This window comes from Protopterus annectens, chromosome 6.part1 (assembly GCF_019279795.1).
Source record: "Protopterus annectens isolate FY-2018-M chromosome 6.part1, PAN1.0, whole genome shotgun sequence".
Taxonomy (NCBI): domain Eukaryota; kingdom Metazoa; phylum Chordata; order Ceratodontiformes; family Protopteridae; genus Protopterus; species Protopterus annectens.
This window is the reverse complement of record NC_056738.1, coordinates 527,793,531-527,815,097: the sequence shown is the minus strand read 5'-3', so window position 1 is coordinate 527,815,097 and position 21,567 is coordinate 527,793,531. Positions and strand designations below refer to the sequence as shown.

Sequence of the window (21,567 nt, the reverse complement as noted above, 5' to 3'; positions counted from 1 at the left end):
CTTGACGATTGGATGGGAAAAAGGAAATTCACCCCGGGGATCACGTCAGTTGCCCTGCTAGACAGGGGTGCAGGGAAGTAAATAGTGTGGGAAGAAATAGCCAGGGAATTGTTATGGCTAGGCTTGTATAGGCCCTAGGGCCGATAGCCTAGTACCAACCTATGAACCTATGTAAATGTAAGATTGCCTTTGTCATATGTGAAAATTTAATAAAGATGTTATGCCACTAGCCTAGTGGGATTAACGTGGTCAATAAAGGATAAGTAAATTAAAAAAATATTGTCGCATGCACATGATGTGCCCTCTCAGTTAATGAATTCTGCTGTGGAACACCAGTCCAGGCGCTTATTTGTATTTGTTTTTGTAAAATTAATGCAGTCTATTCCTTCTAGTTTTTCTGGTATAGCAAAGTATTTGTGATTTTCTTTGAGTGTCATGTTTTCTAGCACTTTTTTTTTTAAACAGTTCTTCTTGAGAAGCATCATTCATGTTCAGTGAGTTTTTCCTTCATTTCAGTCTCTAATGTCTTTAGTTTTATCAGTACGTCTGAACAGCTACTTAAAGCATTTTCCATTTTTCCCAGTCTGCTGTCATTTCACTTTGTATGTATTCCTGCAGAATATTACTTATATCTCTAAATGGAGGGGATGTGTTTTTTCTCGAAATTACTGGAGGCCAAATTTTGTACTAAAGTTGAAACTTAAACTGCGTTTTGATGAATGGCTGCAAAGTTCTCTCCAGCCAGAGCTTTTTCTTATTTTCTGATTGATTTTTGCTTACTTTTTTCAATTTCTTCTATGTTTGTATTCAGGTAGTTTAATTACTACCCAGTGACTGAATTGTACCAAGATTTGCTTTTAATTGCCTTTTTAAAATAATGTATGGGTTTTCACACTGGGAAACCGTAATTAATGTGTTACTCAGCAACATTCTCGGAAATCCCTTCTAGTCCATTTGTTTTCATAACGTGAGTGATTTGTTTTTCTCTTTTACTTCAGCCCCTTACCTCCAAACCTAGCTTGGCTTAAAGAAGTAATCAGCTGTGCTGTGTTGTTTAACAGTAACTGAATACATTAATTGAGCTAGGTGCTTAATTTTCAATTACATCTCTGGCCAAAGGCAGTATGGCAAATATAAGAATGTTAATAACATATATTCAGAAAATATCGGCAAACAAATGCAGTGATGTAGACATGTAGAGTGATATACAAAAAGCAAACATCTGGAGGCATATCAACATATACTCAGTAATCCACCTGGCAACTCATTAATAAATTGCTGCTGCAGCGATAGCATGAATGTAGTGAAATAAAATGTTAGTAAAGAAAAAAAAAGAGTACATGACAGCATTCATTTTAAAGGTACTAATCAGCCAGCTAATACTGACTGTAGTAAGGATACTGGCATAGCATGTCACATTGGACAACAAACATGGAGTGTGGGCCTTAGTACTCTGCCAGATCTTTTTTTTTATTGAAATGGGACTCCTTGAGTCGAGGCTGAAGTGAATTCCTCACCGCAGTGGCTTAATTTGAAGTTATAGCAGTTCTTCTGATATTGAATTATAGCTTTCTAAGGACTGAAGCACCATTGGCTCTAGACAGCAGTGAAAACAGAATATGAACAGAGTAAGCTTTTCAACATTTTCCACAGTACTAAAATGTCCAATTCTGGATTTATCCAGTACAGACTAATATCTGCAAATAGAGCTACCTTGGAATGCCATATCACTTATATCCATGAATTTATGAATCCCTTATTTTCTTTACCATTGTCTGCAAGTATAAGAGGACATTCCTATCGTGTTCTTCTGTTCAAATACAACTTGTCATAGAGAAACCCTCCTACATTTTTTTTTTTTTTTTTGTCTCCAGTGCTTTTTGTATTTTTCTTATTAACCTTACTACACTATCAGGGAATGCAAGTGCCAAATGCCCTAATCATAAAATCCAAGCTGAATCAATTGAATGCTTACCAGCAATAGATGTTTTTTCGTATGCTGTGTATTCCACTGAATCATCATTTTGTTAATGATATCAAACGTTTGCCTGCCCTCCTGAAAATTGCATTGACATGTATCTGTCAACATTGGTAACCCAATTGCCTTTCTGTTAGCTAGTATAGACGTAATTACTTGATAATCATGGTTCAAATTGAGAGTTATATATGAAGCTGGATCTGAAGAGTCTTTATCTTCTTTGGGTAATACATCCATCACAGCTTTCCTCCACAATGCTGGCACCCATCTCCCTTTAAAATTTTGGGATTCAGAACGTCTTACTGCAAGTAAGAAACCTTAGCATGGCTGTTGTTCCACTCACTGTAAGCCTTTTTGATTGTTAGACTATTCTGCCACTTTCCACTGATAAGAGGACTCGTTGTGGAGATGGTCCTTCTGGCTGAGCCATATGCTAATGTGGTAGTGTGGGAGAGAGGTTATTGCAAATTAGCCATGTGTTGTTCTCTGGAAATGCCTGCTGCTTCTAGTTTATACTGTTGAGTGATTCAGAGAAATGCTCTGTTTCATAATTTTCCACTATTGGAGGTAAAAGAGAATGCTATCAAAATATGATGGTCATCCATTCACTTCTATGGAAACAGTTCTGTGAAGAAATGGGGGGGGTTAGGGAGATGTTGGAGTGTGTGTGTGTACACGTGCATACATCTGTCTCTGTCTAGTTGTTTGCACTATGAGGATAGGAGGAATTGTGGGGTTTTGGATGTATGTGAGTGTGTGTCTGTACTGGAGAATGTGTGGGTGAATGAGTGATCTGAAGTAGTTAACTTCATTTATCTGCAACCTGTGGGTATTCGGATCCATATCGGATCCGACCCGGCAACATTTTATCAAGCATCTGCTCCATGCTCCTCCCCTTACCCATAATCCCTCACCTCTTAAGTTAGAGTCTGAGAGTAGTTGTTTGTGATAACCCTTCCCCCTCTTCATCTTGTGGAAATAAGAGCAAGTAAAAATCATATGATCACAGTCAGCCTATCACATACCTCCTTCCATTAAAAAAATACAAATATTTAAAAACATGTTGTTCTTATTTAAAGTGAATACTGTTAATATGGAGTATTAGCACTGAAGAAGGGTGGTTTACCCGAAAGCTTTGCTTTGGAATAAAGTGTTTTTTGGCATTGGAGCTGTTGTGTTGTTGTTTACTATCTGTTTTATGTCTCCAGCTACCTCGGTATCAACTTTGTTTTATATCCTTTTTCTTGGTTTCTCCATTCCATGACATTATACAAATTTTCATAAAATTTAAATTATCTTTAATACCTCTTTAGAATCTGTGGTTATTTTTCTTTTCATAGACTCCCTAAGTTGACTACAACTCTATTTCCTGTTCAAATTGTTGTGCTAAAATTTTTTATACACTAGAGTTGTTATATTAAAAAAAGTTGCTTAACAGTAACCTTTCTAAATTCATGTGTATTCTCCGAATACTTCCTTATTTTTCCTTTTGCACTCTGCAGTTGCTTATCTTCCTGTACTTTCTTCTGCAGTAGTCTAACCATTGTCATCTCACCTAAATACTTCCTATTACTTATTTTATTTTTCAAATTTTTAAGTTCTGATTAGCTTTTAACCTACTCATTAGTTGCCCTTTCTGAAGTAATTTCTACCTTCCCCTACTAACTTTCAAATCATATCCACTACCCATCCACAACCCCTTTTTCCCGTTTTTGCACATGGGGTCAGGGCATGTCATTCCAAAGTAACAATCATTTAGAGTCCGTGTTCACACTACAGGGTGATTAGTCCTGCCACAGTTTTTCTTCTGTACCACACATACACATGCACACTCACACCTACGGCCAATTTAGAGTCCACCTACTACACGTCTACCCATTTCTTAAATTTCTCTGTTTTAATGGGTAAATAAGAAAGAGCCAGGATCTCATTTTTTTCATCATTACTTTGCATTTCCATCTTATTACCCTGAATCTTTATTTTTAGAGCAAACCCTTGCTTAAGATCATTAGTATATCAAAATTTCATTATGTCAGAGAACTTGCCTTCTTCTGCTGTCTCTTTGCTTTTGTTCATGTTTGGCATAATTCTTTTCAAAGCATTATTTATTTCTCAGGTAGTCAGTCCTGCCACTGGCAAGTGTCAGAATCTGTTTGGTTACTCTGAGGTAAATGTCATCATTGGTTCTTTCTCCTAGTATTTGGCTATGTATCCTGATTTCTAGTAAGAGTAGAGAGGCAGATGTTTGAATCACATTAATTCATAAATATCAACAAGCATGTAGTTGGCCTTGTATATACTCATTTGTAAACTAGATAAAATTGTAAGCTGCAGGTTTCAGCGCTATGACGTGCTTACAGAGACAAACTGTCGTGACCGGCAGTATGCAAGAAAGTGACTTTACAACTGAAAGATGAAATGTAGTGACTGATGTGATTCTATTGCCTTCTCCTTTTTTTTCCAGTGTGTACTTGGGCAGTGTATTTTCTGACCTCCTATGAGGAACTGCAGAACAAGCTATATGAGGAGGTAAACCAGGTTCTAGGAACGAATCCTGTTACCCTGGAGCAAGTAAAGCAATTCAGGTAGGTAGGGTACAACATTGTGCTGTGCATAATTGTCATAGTTATGTTTTCTTTATGCTCACCTAAAAAATACAAGAATCTGCCACTCAGAAGGGAGACATAATTCATTGCTTGCATGAGAAGTTCTTTTCCTTTTCCAGTAGATGGCTCAAATTTGAAAGCTGTCCAGCACAGGTAATTAAGGCTGTAAGGCCTAATGAATGTAATTCTGTAATCCTGTGTTGTAGTTCCTTCAGTCTCTGTTAGCCTATTCTGTGAATCACAAGTAACTTAATGATGCAGTGCTTCTTGGTGAGAGGCATATGTTCTTATTGTATGTATGTTGGTAACCTAAATCAAAAGTAAAATCTGAAAGATAGCAGCAAATTGTCAGGTAAACAGAACAGCAATACAAAATCCTTTAAATAAGATGAGGTCTCTCTGCCTTGTGTAATTGTTATGATGATCTCTTCTGAGATCCCCAGCTCATAACAGTTCTTTTTCTCTAGTGCTGCGTTTATGGGCATGAATGCTTCTTGCTGGTATACATAAATGCAGTATGCATTTTTTGCCACTCACACAGTTCGGGTCATAGTCTTTTTGGCTTTGACCTGCACATACTGACACCTGCATCTCCATTCCTAGTCATACCAATTTGTTTCCCTGTATAAGGACAGTATTTGATTTGTGAGGAAGGGAAGCTGTCAGCCAGACAGCTATCAGGGACTTAGTTTCCTTGCATGCACAAGGGCCCTGCTGTCACTCATGAACACAGTCTAGCAGAACTACTCTCACATCTCCAGCTCATACTGCTGCATGCTGCACACCTCTCTTGCTAGTAGGTAACAGCATTGCAGAAGTCTTCCCACTCTCTCTTCTGTCTCAGGATAGATGAGCAAAATTCACTGGATCTCGGTCTAAATGTTCATTATTTGAAAGTTCCCGTATTTGATGTCTTGAATGCCCATAATTTGTGACTGTGCCTGCAGTTTGTCAGTTCACAATTCACAACCCATACTGGCACCACTGTTACTGGCTGGGAACTGTACTTAATGTGATGAATGCCACTTTAATGCAGTCACATGCAGAAGAAGGTGTAGGAAGCTTGAGGCCTAAATTACTGTGAGAAAGGTAGTCAAGGAGGGTCTCTCATGATCCCATGCTAAGGTTGGATAGACAGGAGGAAGTAAGGGATCAGGTGTCCAGGCATCAGTCAAAACCTCGCCTTACAAATTTCTTCACTGAGATGGTGTCCAGATGTTCTTCGTGTTTCACTGTTGCAGTCTTTACATTTGGGTAATCTGCTGGCAGGTTGCCCTCAGTCGGCCTGATTAACAAAGTCTTGGGTCCTGCGTCGGTTGCTGTCCCTTCTTCCATGATGTCAGGTCGTCAGGGGTATAAAATATGCAGCCGACGCCATTACACCAGTCTTTCTTGCCGTGCGGTGCCCGAAGCAGAAGCAGTTCGCAAGTGCTGGTCGGCCGACTCCTGAAATTTTCATTTTCGAGTTTCAGAACCGAAGTCTTCAACTTAAAGCTAAGTACCCCGTTGGGGAAACTTTTTCTTGCTCCTTACCAATGTCAGTAAAAGTTGATAATTGCATTACTTGTGGAAAGCAAATACCTCATAAAGCTTTTCATTTGTACTGTATTCCTTGCCTAGGCCCTGACATGACGTACCTTGCTGTCGGTTTTGTGTATTTAATCAGCGCACTATCTGTCGTCTGTACATTTGTGCCTCTAAATATTTTGTTTCTCGGTTTAATTATCCAGAAATGACGTTGGTTAGCCATCCAACTACTGGAATTCTGAAAAAACGCAAAGAAAAAGACAGAGACAGGCTGTCGAGGTCCAAAACTGCCAACGATGCTTCTCCGAAGTCAGTCGCCAGTTCGCTGGTACTCAGTGAGGCGCTTTTGCAGCCCCTGATACTCGCTACTTCTGACTCGCAGGCCTCTACTGAGACCCATTCGGAGTCCGGTATGCCGCGACACACTTCACCTTTGGAACCAGCGGATGTCTCTACCTTGGATGGGTCCAGAGCCGCTGCGCAGGCACCAGCTTCTGTGGGTATATTCAGGCCTACAGACTTATATATTAAACCGGCTCCTCCTTCTATTCTAAGGCCTAAATCTTGATCAATGTCTAAAAAAAACCAAGCCAAGGCCACATGTTCAGGACCCTAAGCCTAAAAAACAAGTGATCAAAATGGCTGAAGGTCTTATTACTCTAATCAGGGGTAGTCAACCCCCCCCCCCCTTCTAAGATGCCTAGGACTGAGCTTAACTATGAATCTTCTGATCAGGACTCTGTTTCTTCTAATTCTTCCAATGACCTAGATTTGTCCATACCTACTTATGAGGATTCTGATGCAGAGGATTCCATTCTGTCTGCTTCCTCCCGAGGACTTCTCTTTTCGGGAAACTTTACATACCTTAAGGGAGCATTTCCACTGGGAAAGTCAGGAATTTTCTGAATCTCAAAAGAGGCTTAGGGATTTCCTTCTTCTACCTCAGCATATGCCTTTGGCTATACCTCCTGTACTAGACATTGTCGATGTGTTTTTGGAATCCAGTATGGCCCCTGATTCCCTGCCTCTGGCTCCCAGTAAACCTGACAGATACTACAGGGTTCCTGAGTCCCACAAGTTCCTTTTCAAAAATCCTGTTGCGGATCCTGAAACCATTTCTCAGGGGCCCAGGGCATTAAGGCTTCTACTGCTAAAAGTCCTACCCCTTCTGATAGAGACTCCAGGGCTCTGGATAGATGGGCTAAAAAGGTTTATACTTCTGCAACCTTGGCAATCGGGGCTTTAAACTGCCAATTTCATATGCTAAAATATCAACATCATATTATGGGACTGCTCAAACAGAAAATGATGTTGATTTCTGACTGTGTGGAAAATAAAGATTTACAGGATTTATTGCATTCTGATGAACAATTTGGAAAACATACTTTGCAGTGTGGTTTTGATTCTTTAGAGGCCTCTTGCAGGGCTGCTGTTACTGGGTCTGTGCTTAGAAGGCATGCTTGGCTTAAGGAGCAATCTCTGCCTGATCATGTTAAAGCAAAATTGTTGGATGCTCCTTTAAATCAGGACTGCCTGTTTGGCAATAAGGCTGAAGAAATTCTAAAAAAGATGGACGATAAAGCTAAATCTATGCAAACTGTAAAAGATTTCTTACAAGTGCAAAACCCAGACACACCAAAAGCACCAGGTTTCAGTCCCAGGGGACTCTCAGAACTAAGCAATGGGGGGCCTCCACTTCCAAATCTGGAAATAACAAGACACCCCCCTATGGTAAACAGTCTCATTGACTTTCCTTTAAAATTACCAAGCGCTTACCTTTTTGCCGCCCCTTTGGGGGGAAAGATTGCTCTTCATGCAAAAAACTGGGAACTCATAACCCAGGACAAATGGGTTTTAAATATAGTGTCCCAGGGATACAGATTTCATTTTCACACGTTGCCAATACCAAACTGGTGGCAAGACCTGTCCCCAAATCAGTGGGCAGAGGCTTAGAAACAAGTACTTTCCCTCCTAAACATGGGGGCTATTCAACCGGTACCAGAAGAGGAAAAGGGACAAGGTTTCTATTCCAGGCTTTTCCTGGTACCCAGAAAAGACAAATCATGGCATCCAATTCTGGACCTGTCTACTCTGAACACCTTTCTGGACATTCCAAAATTCAAGATGCTGACTCTTCACCAGTTACTTCCTATGCTAGGCAAAGATGCCTGGTTGGCAACTCTAGATTTAAAAGAAGCTTACCTGTATATCCCAATCAGGGAATCTTGCAGAAGATACCTACATTTCAAAGCAGGCTACTTGCATTATCAGTTCTCTGCACTGTCCTTTGGCTTGTCTACTGCGCCCAGGGTATTCACAACGTGCCTGGCTCCAGTAATTGCATTTTACAGGCAAAGAAACATTTAAATATATCCACACCTGGACGATTGTCTAATTCAGGCAGAAAACCAGGCTATACTTATAAATCATCTGGCGTTTGTAAAAAGGGTTCTAACTTGTCTAGGGTACACCATAAACAAAAAGAAATCACAACTGGTACCCTCTCAACAGATTACATTCCTGGGTGCAAGCTTGAATACAACTGGCCAGATGTCTTTCCTCACGCCAGAAAAGCAAATTCATTTGGTAACTTACTTCAAACAAGTGGCTACAAAAACCCTGCTATCTGCAAGACAAATACCGCAAGCCTTGGGGTTCATGGCCTCCAGCATTCTTCTAATTCCATATGCAAGACTGCATGTGAGGAAACTTCAATGGTACTTAAAAAGTCTATGGAGTCAACATTGTCACAGCCTGGAAACAATGATTCCTATCATACCTTGCCTACGCCTGGAGTTCCTATGGTTGGTAGAGGCCTGCCACCAAAACAAGGGACTGCCATTCACACTACCCCCTGCCGCCCAAACCCTAACTACAGACGCATCAGACTATGCATGGGGGGGATCACCTGGCAGGGAAGTGCATTCTACATATCAATCAAAAAGAAATGTTAGCTGTACAGAATGCTCTGACAGCCTTCAAGGACTGCATTCATCCAGGACAACTAATGGTAAAGACGGACAACATCATGGTTATGTGATACATAAACAAGCAGGGGGGTACACATTCCTACCCCCTCTGCAGACTAGCCATGGCATTGTGGAACACGGCTTTAAGCTACCAAGTGCAACTACAAGCTCAATTCCTACCTGGAAAACTGAATGCACTGGTAGATGGACTAAGCAGAAATCTCATGGACCCACAGGAGTGGAAACTGGAACCACGGATTTTCAACATGTTGACAAGCAAATGGGGGAGCCCAGAAATAGATCTATTTGCCTCCCCCCAGAACTACCAGTTGGACAAATTTTGCACAAGGACTCCTCACAAAAAAGCCTGGAAAGTGGATGCTCTGTCCTTCAGCTGGAAAAACCTATCAGTCTACACCTTTCCCCCTCTGCTCTCCAAAGTTCTGCGTAATGTCAAACAGGACAAACCTAAAATGATTGTGATTGCTCCAGACTGGCCACACCAACACTGGTACCCACTTCTGCGCAGTGTGTCACAAATATCTCCATGGCACCTGCCTCAGACACCTTCCTTACTGTCTCAGCAGGAGAACCAAATTCTGCACCCTCCGCTCCCAACATTGAACCTTGCAGCTTGGCTAATCACTTAAATTCGACCTTAGCATCCCTCAGTAAACCTGTGATAGATGTCATCTTGGAGGCGAGAAGACCTAGTACTAGAAAATCATATGCTGATAAATGGAAAAGATTCGGTGCCTGGAACCAATCTTTATGGATGAGCACAGCAGCGCCCAATTTACCTCAGATTTTGCAATACTTAACTAAGATGCGTCACAAGGGCCTGTCGTTTTCCTCTATTAAAATCTGCTATTTCAGCTCACTGTAACACAGAACCACCCCTCTTTTCTCATCCCCTGCTCAAACAGTATCTCAGAGGGGCAAAGAACTTGAGACCACCCAGGAGAGCTCCAACCCCTGCCTGGGACCTTCATTTTGTTTTGGAAAAACTCACTTTACCTCCTTTCGAGCCAGCTGCTACTGCAGACTTAAAATTTCTTTCTTGGAAAACAGCCTTCCTCTTAGTAATCACTTCACCTAGAAGGATATCTGAATTACAGGCCCTTATGGCAGTGGAGCCTTTCCTCATCTTTCATGCGGACAAAGTATCTCTGAGGACCAGTCCATCCTTCATGCCCAAGGTGGTTTCCAGTGTGGCTCTTAACCAGTCCATTCATTTGTCAACCTTCTATCCCAATCCACACAAGAAAGGGGAACGGATTCTGCATTCCTTGGACGTGCACAAACAACTTAGATTCTACTTGGACAGAACTACATTTCAAAGAAAATCTGAACAGTTGCTAGTGGCATTTGCTGCTGGGGCAGAGGGGAAGGTTATTTCAAAACAAACCATTTCTAAATGGATAAGCCATTGCATTCATTTCTGCTATAAGCACCATGGAAAACCTATCCCCCAGGGGATCGGATCTCATTCCGCCAGGGCTGCATCTACTTCTGCAGCCTTTCTCAGAGGTGTTCCTACCAGGGATATTCTAGAAGCTGCTACCTGGAGTTCTGTACATACTTTCACCAAGCATTATCATTTACCAATTTTCTCTAAATCCAGAGCTGGCTTTGCCACTGCAGTCTTGCAGGGCCTTATAGCTGGTCCTAATGCTGTATAAATCTATCCTCCCAACCATAGCTTTGGGAATCTACCCAAATGTAATGACTGCAACAGTGAAACACGAAGAACACAGTACAGTTGTGTACACTTACCATAAATGTGGATGTTAGAGTGTATTCACTATTGCAGTCCTGGTTACCTTCCCCTCCAGCCCCCTGTTGTTTCTCTTATATACCTCTACTTTCTTTTACTATGCTTAAAAGCCTTTTTTGTGTATTTGCTTTTGGTTGGAGGTATATTTTTGTGTTTTTAATTTTATTTGCTCCCCATTTGGGGGGCACCTGACATCTGGAGCAAGAAAAACTGATGTAATGGCATCGGCTGCATATTTTATACCCTTGACGACCTGACGTCATGGAAGAAGGGACAGCAACCGACGCAGGGCCCAAGACTTTGTTAATCAGGCCGACTGAGGGAAATCTGCCAGCAGATTACCGAAATGTAATGACTGCAACAGTGAATACACTCGAACATTTACATTTATGGTAAGTGTACACAACGGTACTTTCTTTATAAGCTGCTCATTTTCCTCCAGACAGGGAAGGCAAGAGATTGTATTTGATATCATTGCTGGTCAACTATGAGACGAGCAGGAAAAGTGCATTGCCATCAACATTGTGAGTGCATCTGAGGGCATTGGAACTGACTGTTCTACTTTAGAGCTGCAAGTGGTTGAATGATTTTGACACCTCCGTCCTTTGAGTCCCCAGTGCAGCTTTGGTGGTCCATTTCAGGCTTGGTGAGCTCAGCTGCCTCCTTAGCACAGATGATTAAAGTGCTTACTGCAGCTATAGTGATACAGGATTGAGTACTGGCTTGGACAATGGAGGAGCCAACCATGGAGAGATGGGAGTAATCATTTGATTCTGCCATACCCATCAGGGATGGGGGTAGTTGTTAAAGTCTTGGTACAGCAGCACTGTCTAGGGGAAGGATCCAAACAGTGCTTCATATGTATGGAAATCAGGTGTAAGCCCAGTCAATGAGTGCTTGCACTATAGATAAAAAAACATGATTATGCAGACGTTTACATGTATCTTCAGCTCAGTAAACTGTCACCATGCATGCTGGTTAAAAGGGATGAAGGTTATGGGACTTGTATACAAAAATTCCAGATGTTACCAAGGATGAAGCTGCACTGGACGTTCCTGCCTGACCCATGCAGTATGAGGCCTCTCCCCATAGAGCAGGTTGGCACCCACAGAAGGCCCTATGCAGAACAGTCCAGCATTGGCTTCATTGTGTGCTGCTTGAAGAGGTGCATCATAGATTTCTGATATTTGTACACTGACTGACATTCGCTGATCACTTCTTGGGGTGGGTAAGTTAGGGTCACCCTTCTGGAGCTAGGGGACACCTTCATTCTCAGGCTTACCTTGAGAAGATGATTCCAAAAAATGTTGATGTCCTTGTTTTTGAAGCAAACAAGGATAGTATGACTTTCCCATCCGGTAGCTCTTGTACTCTCTACTGCTTTGGGGGAGATGCTCAGCTTAAAGGATCCTCTTTGAATTGGCCATTCATCCTTTGTAGTCTCTGTGCCATTTTCCTCTTAAAGTGGCTGAACCAGCAGTTAATTAGGGAAGAAGACTGGGAAGCCTTTACTATCCTATCCAATGGTACTTGTTGTTATCAATGCCATTCTTCTGGCCTAGAAGCATTCTGACTGAACTGATAGCTCCTACAAAATTGATTACCCTCTTTAAAACCTCCAAGGAGTGGAATTAGTTATTGGTAAATCATCCCAGGACAGATTTATATCTAAACTCTTTGGTCAGTCATAGGTGATAGGGATAGCCTAAGCAACTTTCTGTTTGATCATCGTGTAAGAAGTCTAAAATGTTGGACAGATTTGACAGGATGGTGTTCGTTGGGCCTTACATTCCTTAACTGTCTGTTTCATCTGTCTCATTTCCATTTGTGAATCAGGCTTTGGGAACGTTTACTGTGCTTTCTGATTCTGGAATCCGTATACTGTGGAAAAGAGCCTTATGATAGCTTTATCAGATAGCTTTTATGTGGTCTTCTGTAACTTTGTCTGTGCTGATGCTGTTGTTATGATTGCAGGTTTATGACTGTATTTCACCTGGATGGAATGACACAAGCTTTTTTAATGTAAGCATGAGCCAAACCTGATACTTCTGGATACCCCCTTCCAGGGTGATATCCGCTTTGGAAAAGCTTCCCATGATGTTGTTAAAGACTTATGAAGGAGGAAAGGACATTGACCGCAATAGAGATGGTCTCTATGTCAACCCACTGCTTTTTCTGTTCTTGTAAGACTTCCCTGTACTCAAAGAAGAGTATCCCTCATATGATGAACAGGATTCCAGCCTTCAGGAAACATGCACTACCTCTTCCAATTTTGTCTCCAAGGTAGACTCTGTAAGTGCAACTGCACATGTTCTGACTGTCCCACAGGACACGGGAAGATGGTTTTGTGCATTTATCCCAGCTTGGAAAACCATTAAAAGAAGCCCCATTAGGTTCCGTGTATAGTCTCAAACAGTCATTATTTGATGTATGAGATTCTTCCGGAAAGAGATCAATTTTAAGATTAAGCAGTGTAAAGAAGTCTGCTGTAAGGGATCATAAAGCCTGTTCTCCCCTTTAGAGAAAAACAGAGGGCTTTATTTGCTCTATTAACTTGTTTCATAGAGGTTGGGAGCTACTGTCCCATTTTGGACCTCGGAGACTACAGGAAGCATCTCTAGTGTCACATTCCAGATGATGCTTCATTAAGGGTGGTCATACTCCTACTATCTAGCCACCTGGCACTGTAAACCCTGGCTCTAGTTGATTGTCACTGTTGAAGTGACACCCTGACCCCATGTGTAAAAATGGGAAAAGGGGCTGTTGAATATATGTATGTATGGATGAATGGATGGAAGGATGCTCATATTATCACAAGTCAGTAAGGCTGTTACTGGATAATGGGTGCCTTTAGCACATGTGTTATAGGAGGTCCCTTCATTTTGTTGTAGTGGGGCTTGAGTTTTCTTAAAAAAAAGTTTTGCAGGTTGATCCCTCCTCTACTCCGAGTGTTTGCCAAGTTTGTGGCTTTTGTGACCTACATCTTGCTGGTGTTAATAATGTCTTGCTTTCCCTTGCTTGGATGATTTATTCCTGATGAACTTTGACAAGGGATTTCCTGGGCAGTAGTTGTAGATCTATTCATGGATGCAGGGAGAGCTGCAGCAAGGTAATTTAGTGCCTGGGGCAACATACCCATTTTGTGCCATCAGTCATTCCTTGTGCAGCAGTAAGGTAGTGATTGAAGAGACATCCATGTTCAAGCAACAAAGAGGGACAGGCAATAAAAAGTATCAACAAGATAAAGACAAAATCTTTTTGTTTTCACTGAAATGCACTGCACTGCACTGCACATTTGAAGCTTAGGTGCATTGTAACAGCTGTGGATTTTTAGTGACTGTTCTGATTCTGTACCACATCTCATAGTCACCACATTAATGTTATTGGCAGTCCTCTAAATTCCCTCTAGATGTATGACCACCCATTTGTCCTATTAGCTGTCTTTTCACTAGATGTGTATTGGACGTATGAGTCACTGTATGACTGTGTCCAGTGCACCAGCATCCCCTTCACAACTGTTTCTCTGCCTTATGGGCTACTGCTCCCTGCTCCACACAACTTGTCAAATAAGTAAGTAAAGGAATAAAGGTCTGTTTCTTTTGGAAAAGATCTCTGTAAGACTTGTAGCTACTCTAACAATATAAAAACAGTGCATTCCATTAGGCTTATATTTGAGTGTATTCCCTCCAAGATTCCAGAGGTGTTCTGGAGTTGGCACCCCTGCTTTTGCAAGGCAGTCTGTATATGATGTCTCTTTGAATTAATGTGTCTGTTCTGAATATGCAACGGTCACTCACTAACCTACATAGTCAGTTTTGCTGCTCATTGTTGCCTGATGTACCTTTCAACTATCTAGAATTTTTCAGAATGTCCAGATTTGCACCTCTTATTTTTGGTCTGTTCTGCCTAAAATATATGTTTTTTTTTTTTGTTTTGTTTTTTTTTTAGCAAATCATTGAGTACTGAAATCACTAAATACTGGCATACATTTGAGTTTCAGACAGACATGATATCCTTCAAGAAATACATGCTAATGCAAAGCCAGTTATTCTGTCAACTTTCTAAGTTTATGAGAGAAGTATTTAAAATCTGTACCTAATTTTAGGGCTTTATTTCTCTTATTTTTGTTCTTTGTCCAGATTTCTAATACTGAGAGGTCAACTGTTAGCTGTAATTCATGTTTGTTACAGATACTGCCTCACACAGTGCTGATTAACATATTTTATGATGGTCAGCATTAACTTTCTTTACTGTTTTCATTTACAAATGAAAGCACAAATCATTTTCTTTAACACTAAAACATTATCTGTTTATTGTCCTCAGATGCAGTGGCTTGATCACTGGAATTAGCTTATTGTTAAGTACATTGAACAACTCATGAGAAACTAATCTCTGTACCTCCATATGTGCTAGTGGTATTTCCTTTTAGACACTGTTTGCTGCTATCCGCTTGAATTATTTGGCGAAGTTTTATGCCGGATGCCCTTCCTGAGATAACCCTCCCCATTTATCCGGGCTTGGGACTGGCTCAAAGACATGCACTGGCTTGTATGTGTGTGAATGAGAGGGAGGATAGAGGAATGGTGAGGATGCAAGGAGTAGAGGTGGCGAAGGTGGATGAGTTTAAATACTTGGGATCAGTAGTTCAGAGTAACGGTGAGTGTGGAAGAGAGATGAAGAAGAGAGTACAGGCAGGATGGAGTGGGTGGTGAAGAGTGTCAGGAGTGATTTGTGACAGACGAGTACCAGTAAGAGTGAAAGGGAAGGTCTACAAGAGGGTAGTGAGACCAGCTATGTTATATGGGTTGGAGACAGTGGAATTGACAAAAAGGCAGGAGTTTGAGCTGATGTGGTAGAGTTAAAGATTTTAAGATTTGCACTGGGTGTGACGAGGATGGACAGGATTAGGAATAAGTATATTAAAGGGTCAGCCCAGGTTGGAAGGTTTGGAGACAAAGCCAGAGAGGCAAGATTATGTTGGTTTGGACATGTGCTGAGGAGGGATGCTGAGTATATTGGGGAAAAAGATGCTAAGGATGTAGCTACCAGGTAACAGGAAAAGAGGAAGGCCTAAGGTGAGGTTTATGGATGTGGTGAGAGAGGACATGCATGCCGTTGGTGTGACAGAGCAAGATGCAGAGGACATGAAGAAATGGAAACAGATAATCCGCTGTGGCAACCCCTAACAGGAGCAGCCGAAAGAAGATGATGACACTGTTTGCTATTGCAATTGTGCATTAGCTGCATTTGCAGTCCTCTGTTTTACCATAGCTGTGGTTATAAACTTTCAAGACCAGAAAAACAAACTAGCGAAAACCACCGCTAATTCAAAAGCCAAGAACTCGACTCAGGCCAGTCCAAAACGTAAAAAAACATGAAAAACAAATTTTATTAAGCCAGTATAAAAGCTTTTCGTTAATACCTTGCACTAACTTCTTCAGACAAGCAAAACATTCACACCATTACAAGTGAGTTTAAATACCAGCATTGAAGCACTTAACCACGCCCCTTGCTCTCCCTTTAGTTCCTTAAAGGTACAGATCGCAGCTAACTAAGGTACATTTGCAATTCTCTATTAGCATAATGAAAAAGTCATACACCGAGACTGTAATAATAGCAGGCTTTGAAACTGAAAGAAAAAAGCCCAATATTTTGATTATTAAAGTGTATAAAGTAGATAAATGTGTAAAATATATAACATTAAAATAAACGGTGTTCAACCTACAGCATAAATACTAATACTAATAATGGAAGCACGAACCTTCTTAATCAAAGATTACCTATGGATACATTGTATCTTGCCTGCTTTCAAGTAAAATAACTAATATAATGAATATAATAAATGTAGCGAAATTAATACATACTGTCCTAAACATCTAAATAACTAGAACAGCTACCCAAGAAAAATAATATTAATCATATCACACTAAATAATAAAAATAATAATAATAATGATAATAAAAATGTAGAGATATAAAATATGACATGTAACATATAATATAACATAAATTTAGGTTACTCTGTATAGGTTTGATACTGTCATTGAATAAAACAGGTCTAAAAGTTAGAGTATCTAGACCTAAAATTAATAAATGATAAAATATGGATCGATAATATATATAGTAAAATAATAATCATGATGTATAATCATATCAAAAACTAATAACTATTAACCCTCCACCACTGTCGACTAATAAAGAGTTATAAAACCATTAATTTGTCGACTCTCATTTTTCATTTTTTGACTCATTTTAAAAAATTGTGAGAATAAACAGCTCGTCACCTCTTCAAACTTTTAAGTTTTAAAAAACAACTAATGGATAACGAGCTGTTAAGACCAGGGGGGCGATATGCTTCCAATCTTAATTGCCAAAGAAGCTCTTTACATTCTAATCTATATGTCTCAGGTCCATAAGAATTGGTATTATACAGTTGATCTATAACCATAAATGTAAACTCATGGTTTTGGGTTGTTCTGGATGTGCATAGCCAAAGCATTGTCCGTTTTCATTCTTCTTATTCTAATTCTAAGGACAACTTGTAAGAGCAGCTAGGATGGTGTCAAGGGATAGTGAATTTTTGGAAGAGTGTGATTTTATAGCCAATTTATTTCTGGATCGAGGTTATCCAGAAACCTTGATTGATGAGTTGCGTTTTGAAGTTAAGATCAAGAGAGCTAATGGCTATTTTTCTTCTATCTTGAGTCATGTTGTTTCTGAATTGAGTCATTCACCATCACCTGTATGCCCTGATTTTCAGGGAAACATGTCCAGGTCCAACTTTATTTTAACTTTTAATACAGACGCCAATGACATAGTTACTATAATTAAGAGGAACTGGCGATTACTATCCCCTGACTTACTTGGAGGTCCAATTTTTGATAAAGCCCCATTGATAACATACAGAAGGGGCCCTAACATCAAAAATATTCTGGAATCTACGCGAAATTTAGTAACACCAAGGTCAGGGATGTATAAATGTAATATGTGCAAGTATTGCAGATTTGTCCAGGCAGGTACAGCCTTTACAGTCAAGAACAGGAAATTCCTCATCAGGGGACGTTTCACTTGTTCCAGTACCCAAGTGGTATACCTTGCTCAATGTTCATCATGCTCCAGCTTTTACATTGGCAAGACTGAGAGGAAACTCCAGGAAAGAATGTACGAGCATTTGTATGCCATAAGAAGAATGAAAACGGACAATGCTTTGGCTATGCACATCCAGAACAACCCAAAACCATGAGTTTACATTTATGGTTATAGATCAACTGTATAATACCAATTCTTATGGACCTGAGACATATAGATTAGAATGTAAAGAGCTTCTTTGGCAATTAAGATTGGAAGCATATCGCCCCCCCTGGTCTTAACAGCTCGTTATCCATTAGTTGTTTTTTAAAACTTAAAAGTTTGAAGAGGTGGCGAGCTGTTTATTCTCACAATTTTTTAAAATGAGTCAAAAAATGAAAAATGAGAGTCGACAAATTAATTGTTTTATAACTCTGTTAGTCGACAGTGGTGGAGGGTTAATAGTTATTAGTTTTTGATATGATTATACATCATGATTATTATTTTACTATATATATTATCGAGCCATATTTTATCATTTATTAATTTTAGGTCTAGATACGCTAACTTTTAGACCTGTTTTATTCAATGACAGTATTAAACCTATACCGAGCAACCTAAATTTATGTTATATTAAATGTTACGTCATATTTTATATCTCTACATTTTTATTATCGTTATTATTATTATTTTTATTTTCATTATTTAGTGTGATATGATTAATATTATTTTCCTTGGGTAGCTGTGCTAGTTATTTAGATGTTTAGGACAGTATGTATTAATTTCACTACATTTATTATATTCATTATATTAGTTATTTTACTTGAAAGCAGGCAAGATACAATGTATCCATAGGTAATCTTTGATTAGGAAGCATCGCGCTTCCATTATTAGTATTAGTATTTATGCTGTAGGTTGAACACCGTTTATTTTTATTTTTATGTTATATATTTTACACATTTATCTACTTTATACACTTTAATAATCAAAATATTGGGCTTTTTTCTTTCAGTTTCAAAGCCTGCTATTATTACAGTCTCAGTGTATGAATTTTTCATTATGTTAATAGAGAATTGCAAATGTACCTTCGTTAGCTGCGATCTGTACCTTTAAGGAGCTAAAGGGAGAGCAAGGGGAGTGGTTAAGTGCTTCAATGCTGGTATTTAAACTCACTTGTAATGGTGTGAATGTTTTGCTTGTCTGAAGAAGTTAGTGCAAGGTACTAACGAAAAGCTTTTATAGTGGCTTAATAAAATTAGTTTTTCATGTTTTTTATGTTTTGGACTGGCCTGAGTCGAGTTCTTGGCTTTTGAATTAGCGGTGGTTTTCGATAGCTGTGGTTATACCAAAAGTTCTCACAGCAGCAGAGAAGAGGCATTAACTTAGTTTGTTTGAAGATTGTACTAAAAACTTGTAACTTGTCTGTACCAAATTATTTTATAACTCTTGTACTAATTGCTGCTGAACTAAAACTAGTTTGCAACTCACAGCCGTATTTACAAAATCAAGTTTTGTTGTCACTTGTCAGGAAGTACTCATTAACAGTAATAACTGTTCTAAGCTTCATTCCAAACAAAAATGAATCTCTGAAAACACTGGGAGATATTAGGCCCAGGCCCGGGCCCAGCTGGACCATCCCAGTAAACAAATGCAAATAAATAAATATTCTAATTGATTGACATAACTTGTATAAAATTAAGTATAGTTACCGTTGCTGGTGCCCTTTCTGTTCTGTGCTGCTTACTGTGTAATGTACTGTCCGTTATTTCATTTCTGTTATTCATGATGTACATAATCTCTCTCTCACTCATTTTGATTACTTTAAATTAAAATCATCAAACAAATAGAGCCCATCACCAATGTTAACGTACCAGTGGAGGCAGATAACTGGGCAAGTGCTGTATCAGGTACAGGCCTTTAAACTCTCAAACCTAATGCTGTCACATAATGTTGGTTTTGGGAAAGAAGTATGAATCCATGGTCCACAAACTCTGAATGATGTCTTCATGAGATCGTCAGCTAGTACTGCATAGTTTTTTAATAGTTAGATACTAAGAAGGGAAATACCACATGACTCTTTGCAGCTTGTCAGGTATGGAAATTTTTTTTTAAAGCTGCATGCTACTTAGTCTCAGAAGCAGAGCATTCTATGCCCTACACTAAGGAAGTATAGGAAGCAGGGTACAGTATTTAAAAATGGGACTGATCTTGGAAACTGGATTTATATTACAAGTTCTGTCATGGGCTTTGTTTTTTTCACTCTAGTTTCTTCATGTTTGCATGTTACCAAGAACAAGGAGGTGGGGAATATGAAAAAAATTATTAAAAAAAGATGATTTCTCATTTGGTGCCCCTGCAACCTGGCTGGCAGGGCAGTAGCCCCATCTAGAATGCCCTTCCTACAGTTGTGGTTGCAGGCCCTGGATGATGGTCTCCATAAGCTTGGAGAAGTTCCATCGTATCCCAGCACAAAGGATTGCTTATAATGGGGTGAAGTTCACTCTTCAGTGTTTTTTTTTCTGCCCGCAGAAAGGGCTGAGGACGTCGTAGGCATGGCAGCCTGAGTAAGGACATAAAAGTCGGTGTGGAACTTTTTGACTTCATGGAAGAGACTACTTTTAACAGTCCCATTCACAGTAATTGACTGAACAGTGAGATATCAGTGACTCCATAATCATTGTGCCCTCATTGACCTTCTGCCTGTGTTTATTTATTTATTTGCAGTTGGTTTACCAGGATAGTCCATTGGGCCAAGATGAACCCGTTTTCAATGGAGTCCTGGGGAGAAAAGCTCCAAAAACAAGCAAGGTTACAATAAGGTTTTAGGTTACAATTTTTACAAATGTTACAGACTAGAGCAAAACATTACACATAGTACAGACTAGCGAAAAACATTACAGATGATACAGACTAGTAAAAAAGGAACGTGCAGTATAAATACTGAGAAGCCATTACATCTTAGGAAGCTTGCACTTAAGAGGTACATTCAAATACATTTTTTGTAAAATAGCTTAGTAAGTACAAGGGAAGGATGTATGACTTAGGAGAGAAAGTAAAATGGAAATTGTCAGTGTAAATTATGTGGGGAGGGAGCAGGAGCATTCCCACTAGGATACTAGATGTGAGTGAAGAGATTTTTTTAATATAAAGCAGTTAGAGATGGTACGAATGGATGGTGGTAGTTTAACCCTGTTTTCCCTTTCTGCGGCTAAAGCCTTCACATTGTCTGGCAGCTGGTGCTTCGCTGGTGAGGTTGAAGAGCACACATGGGCCCCTCATTCTAGAGGGGAAGATGGATCCCCTAGGAAAAGGGAATTTCGCATAAACCAGCTTGAGCTGAGGAAGTGTTTCTTGCTTTGCAAACTGTGCTCCATGTGATTGATGAGCATGTGATTTGGTACATGAACAAACAAGTTGGCACACTCGGACCACCTGTGCAGAGTTAAAGCAAGTCTAGTAGTGGCCCATGGGCTAGGTCATCTCTCTCTCTCTCTCTCTCTGACAGGTGTTCATATCCTGGGAAAGTGAACATGCTGATGGTTTCCTACAGTCATAATTTGTTACACTTTCTGAACCTGAGGATAAGGCAGACCGGACTGATTAAAGCCCTCTGAGGCTAGGGTACCTTGGAGGTTAACCTCTT

At 39.9% G+C, this 21,567-nt stretch overlaps 1 protein-coding gene across 1 annotated transcript in view; it reads left to right on the top strand.

Moving 5' to 3' along the window:
• The window catches only part of LOC122805667 (cytochrome P450 20A1), a 427,110-nt gene that overhangs the window by 266,900 nt on the left and 138,643 nt on the right, over nt 1-21,567 (top strand). Inside the window, exon 9 of the mRNA XM_044075991.1 lies at nt 4,443-4,563. Within this exon, the coding sequence (XP_043931926.1) occupies nt 4,443-4,563 (121 nt within the window). The remainder of the gene's footprint in view (nt 1-4,442; nt 4,564-21,567) is intronic.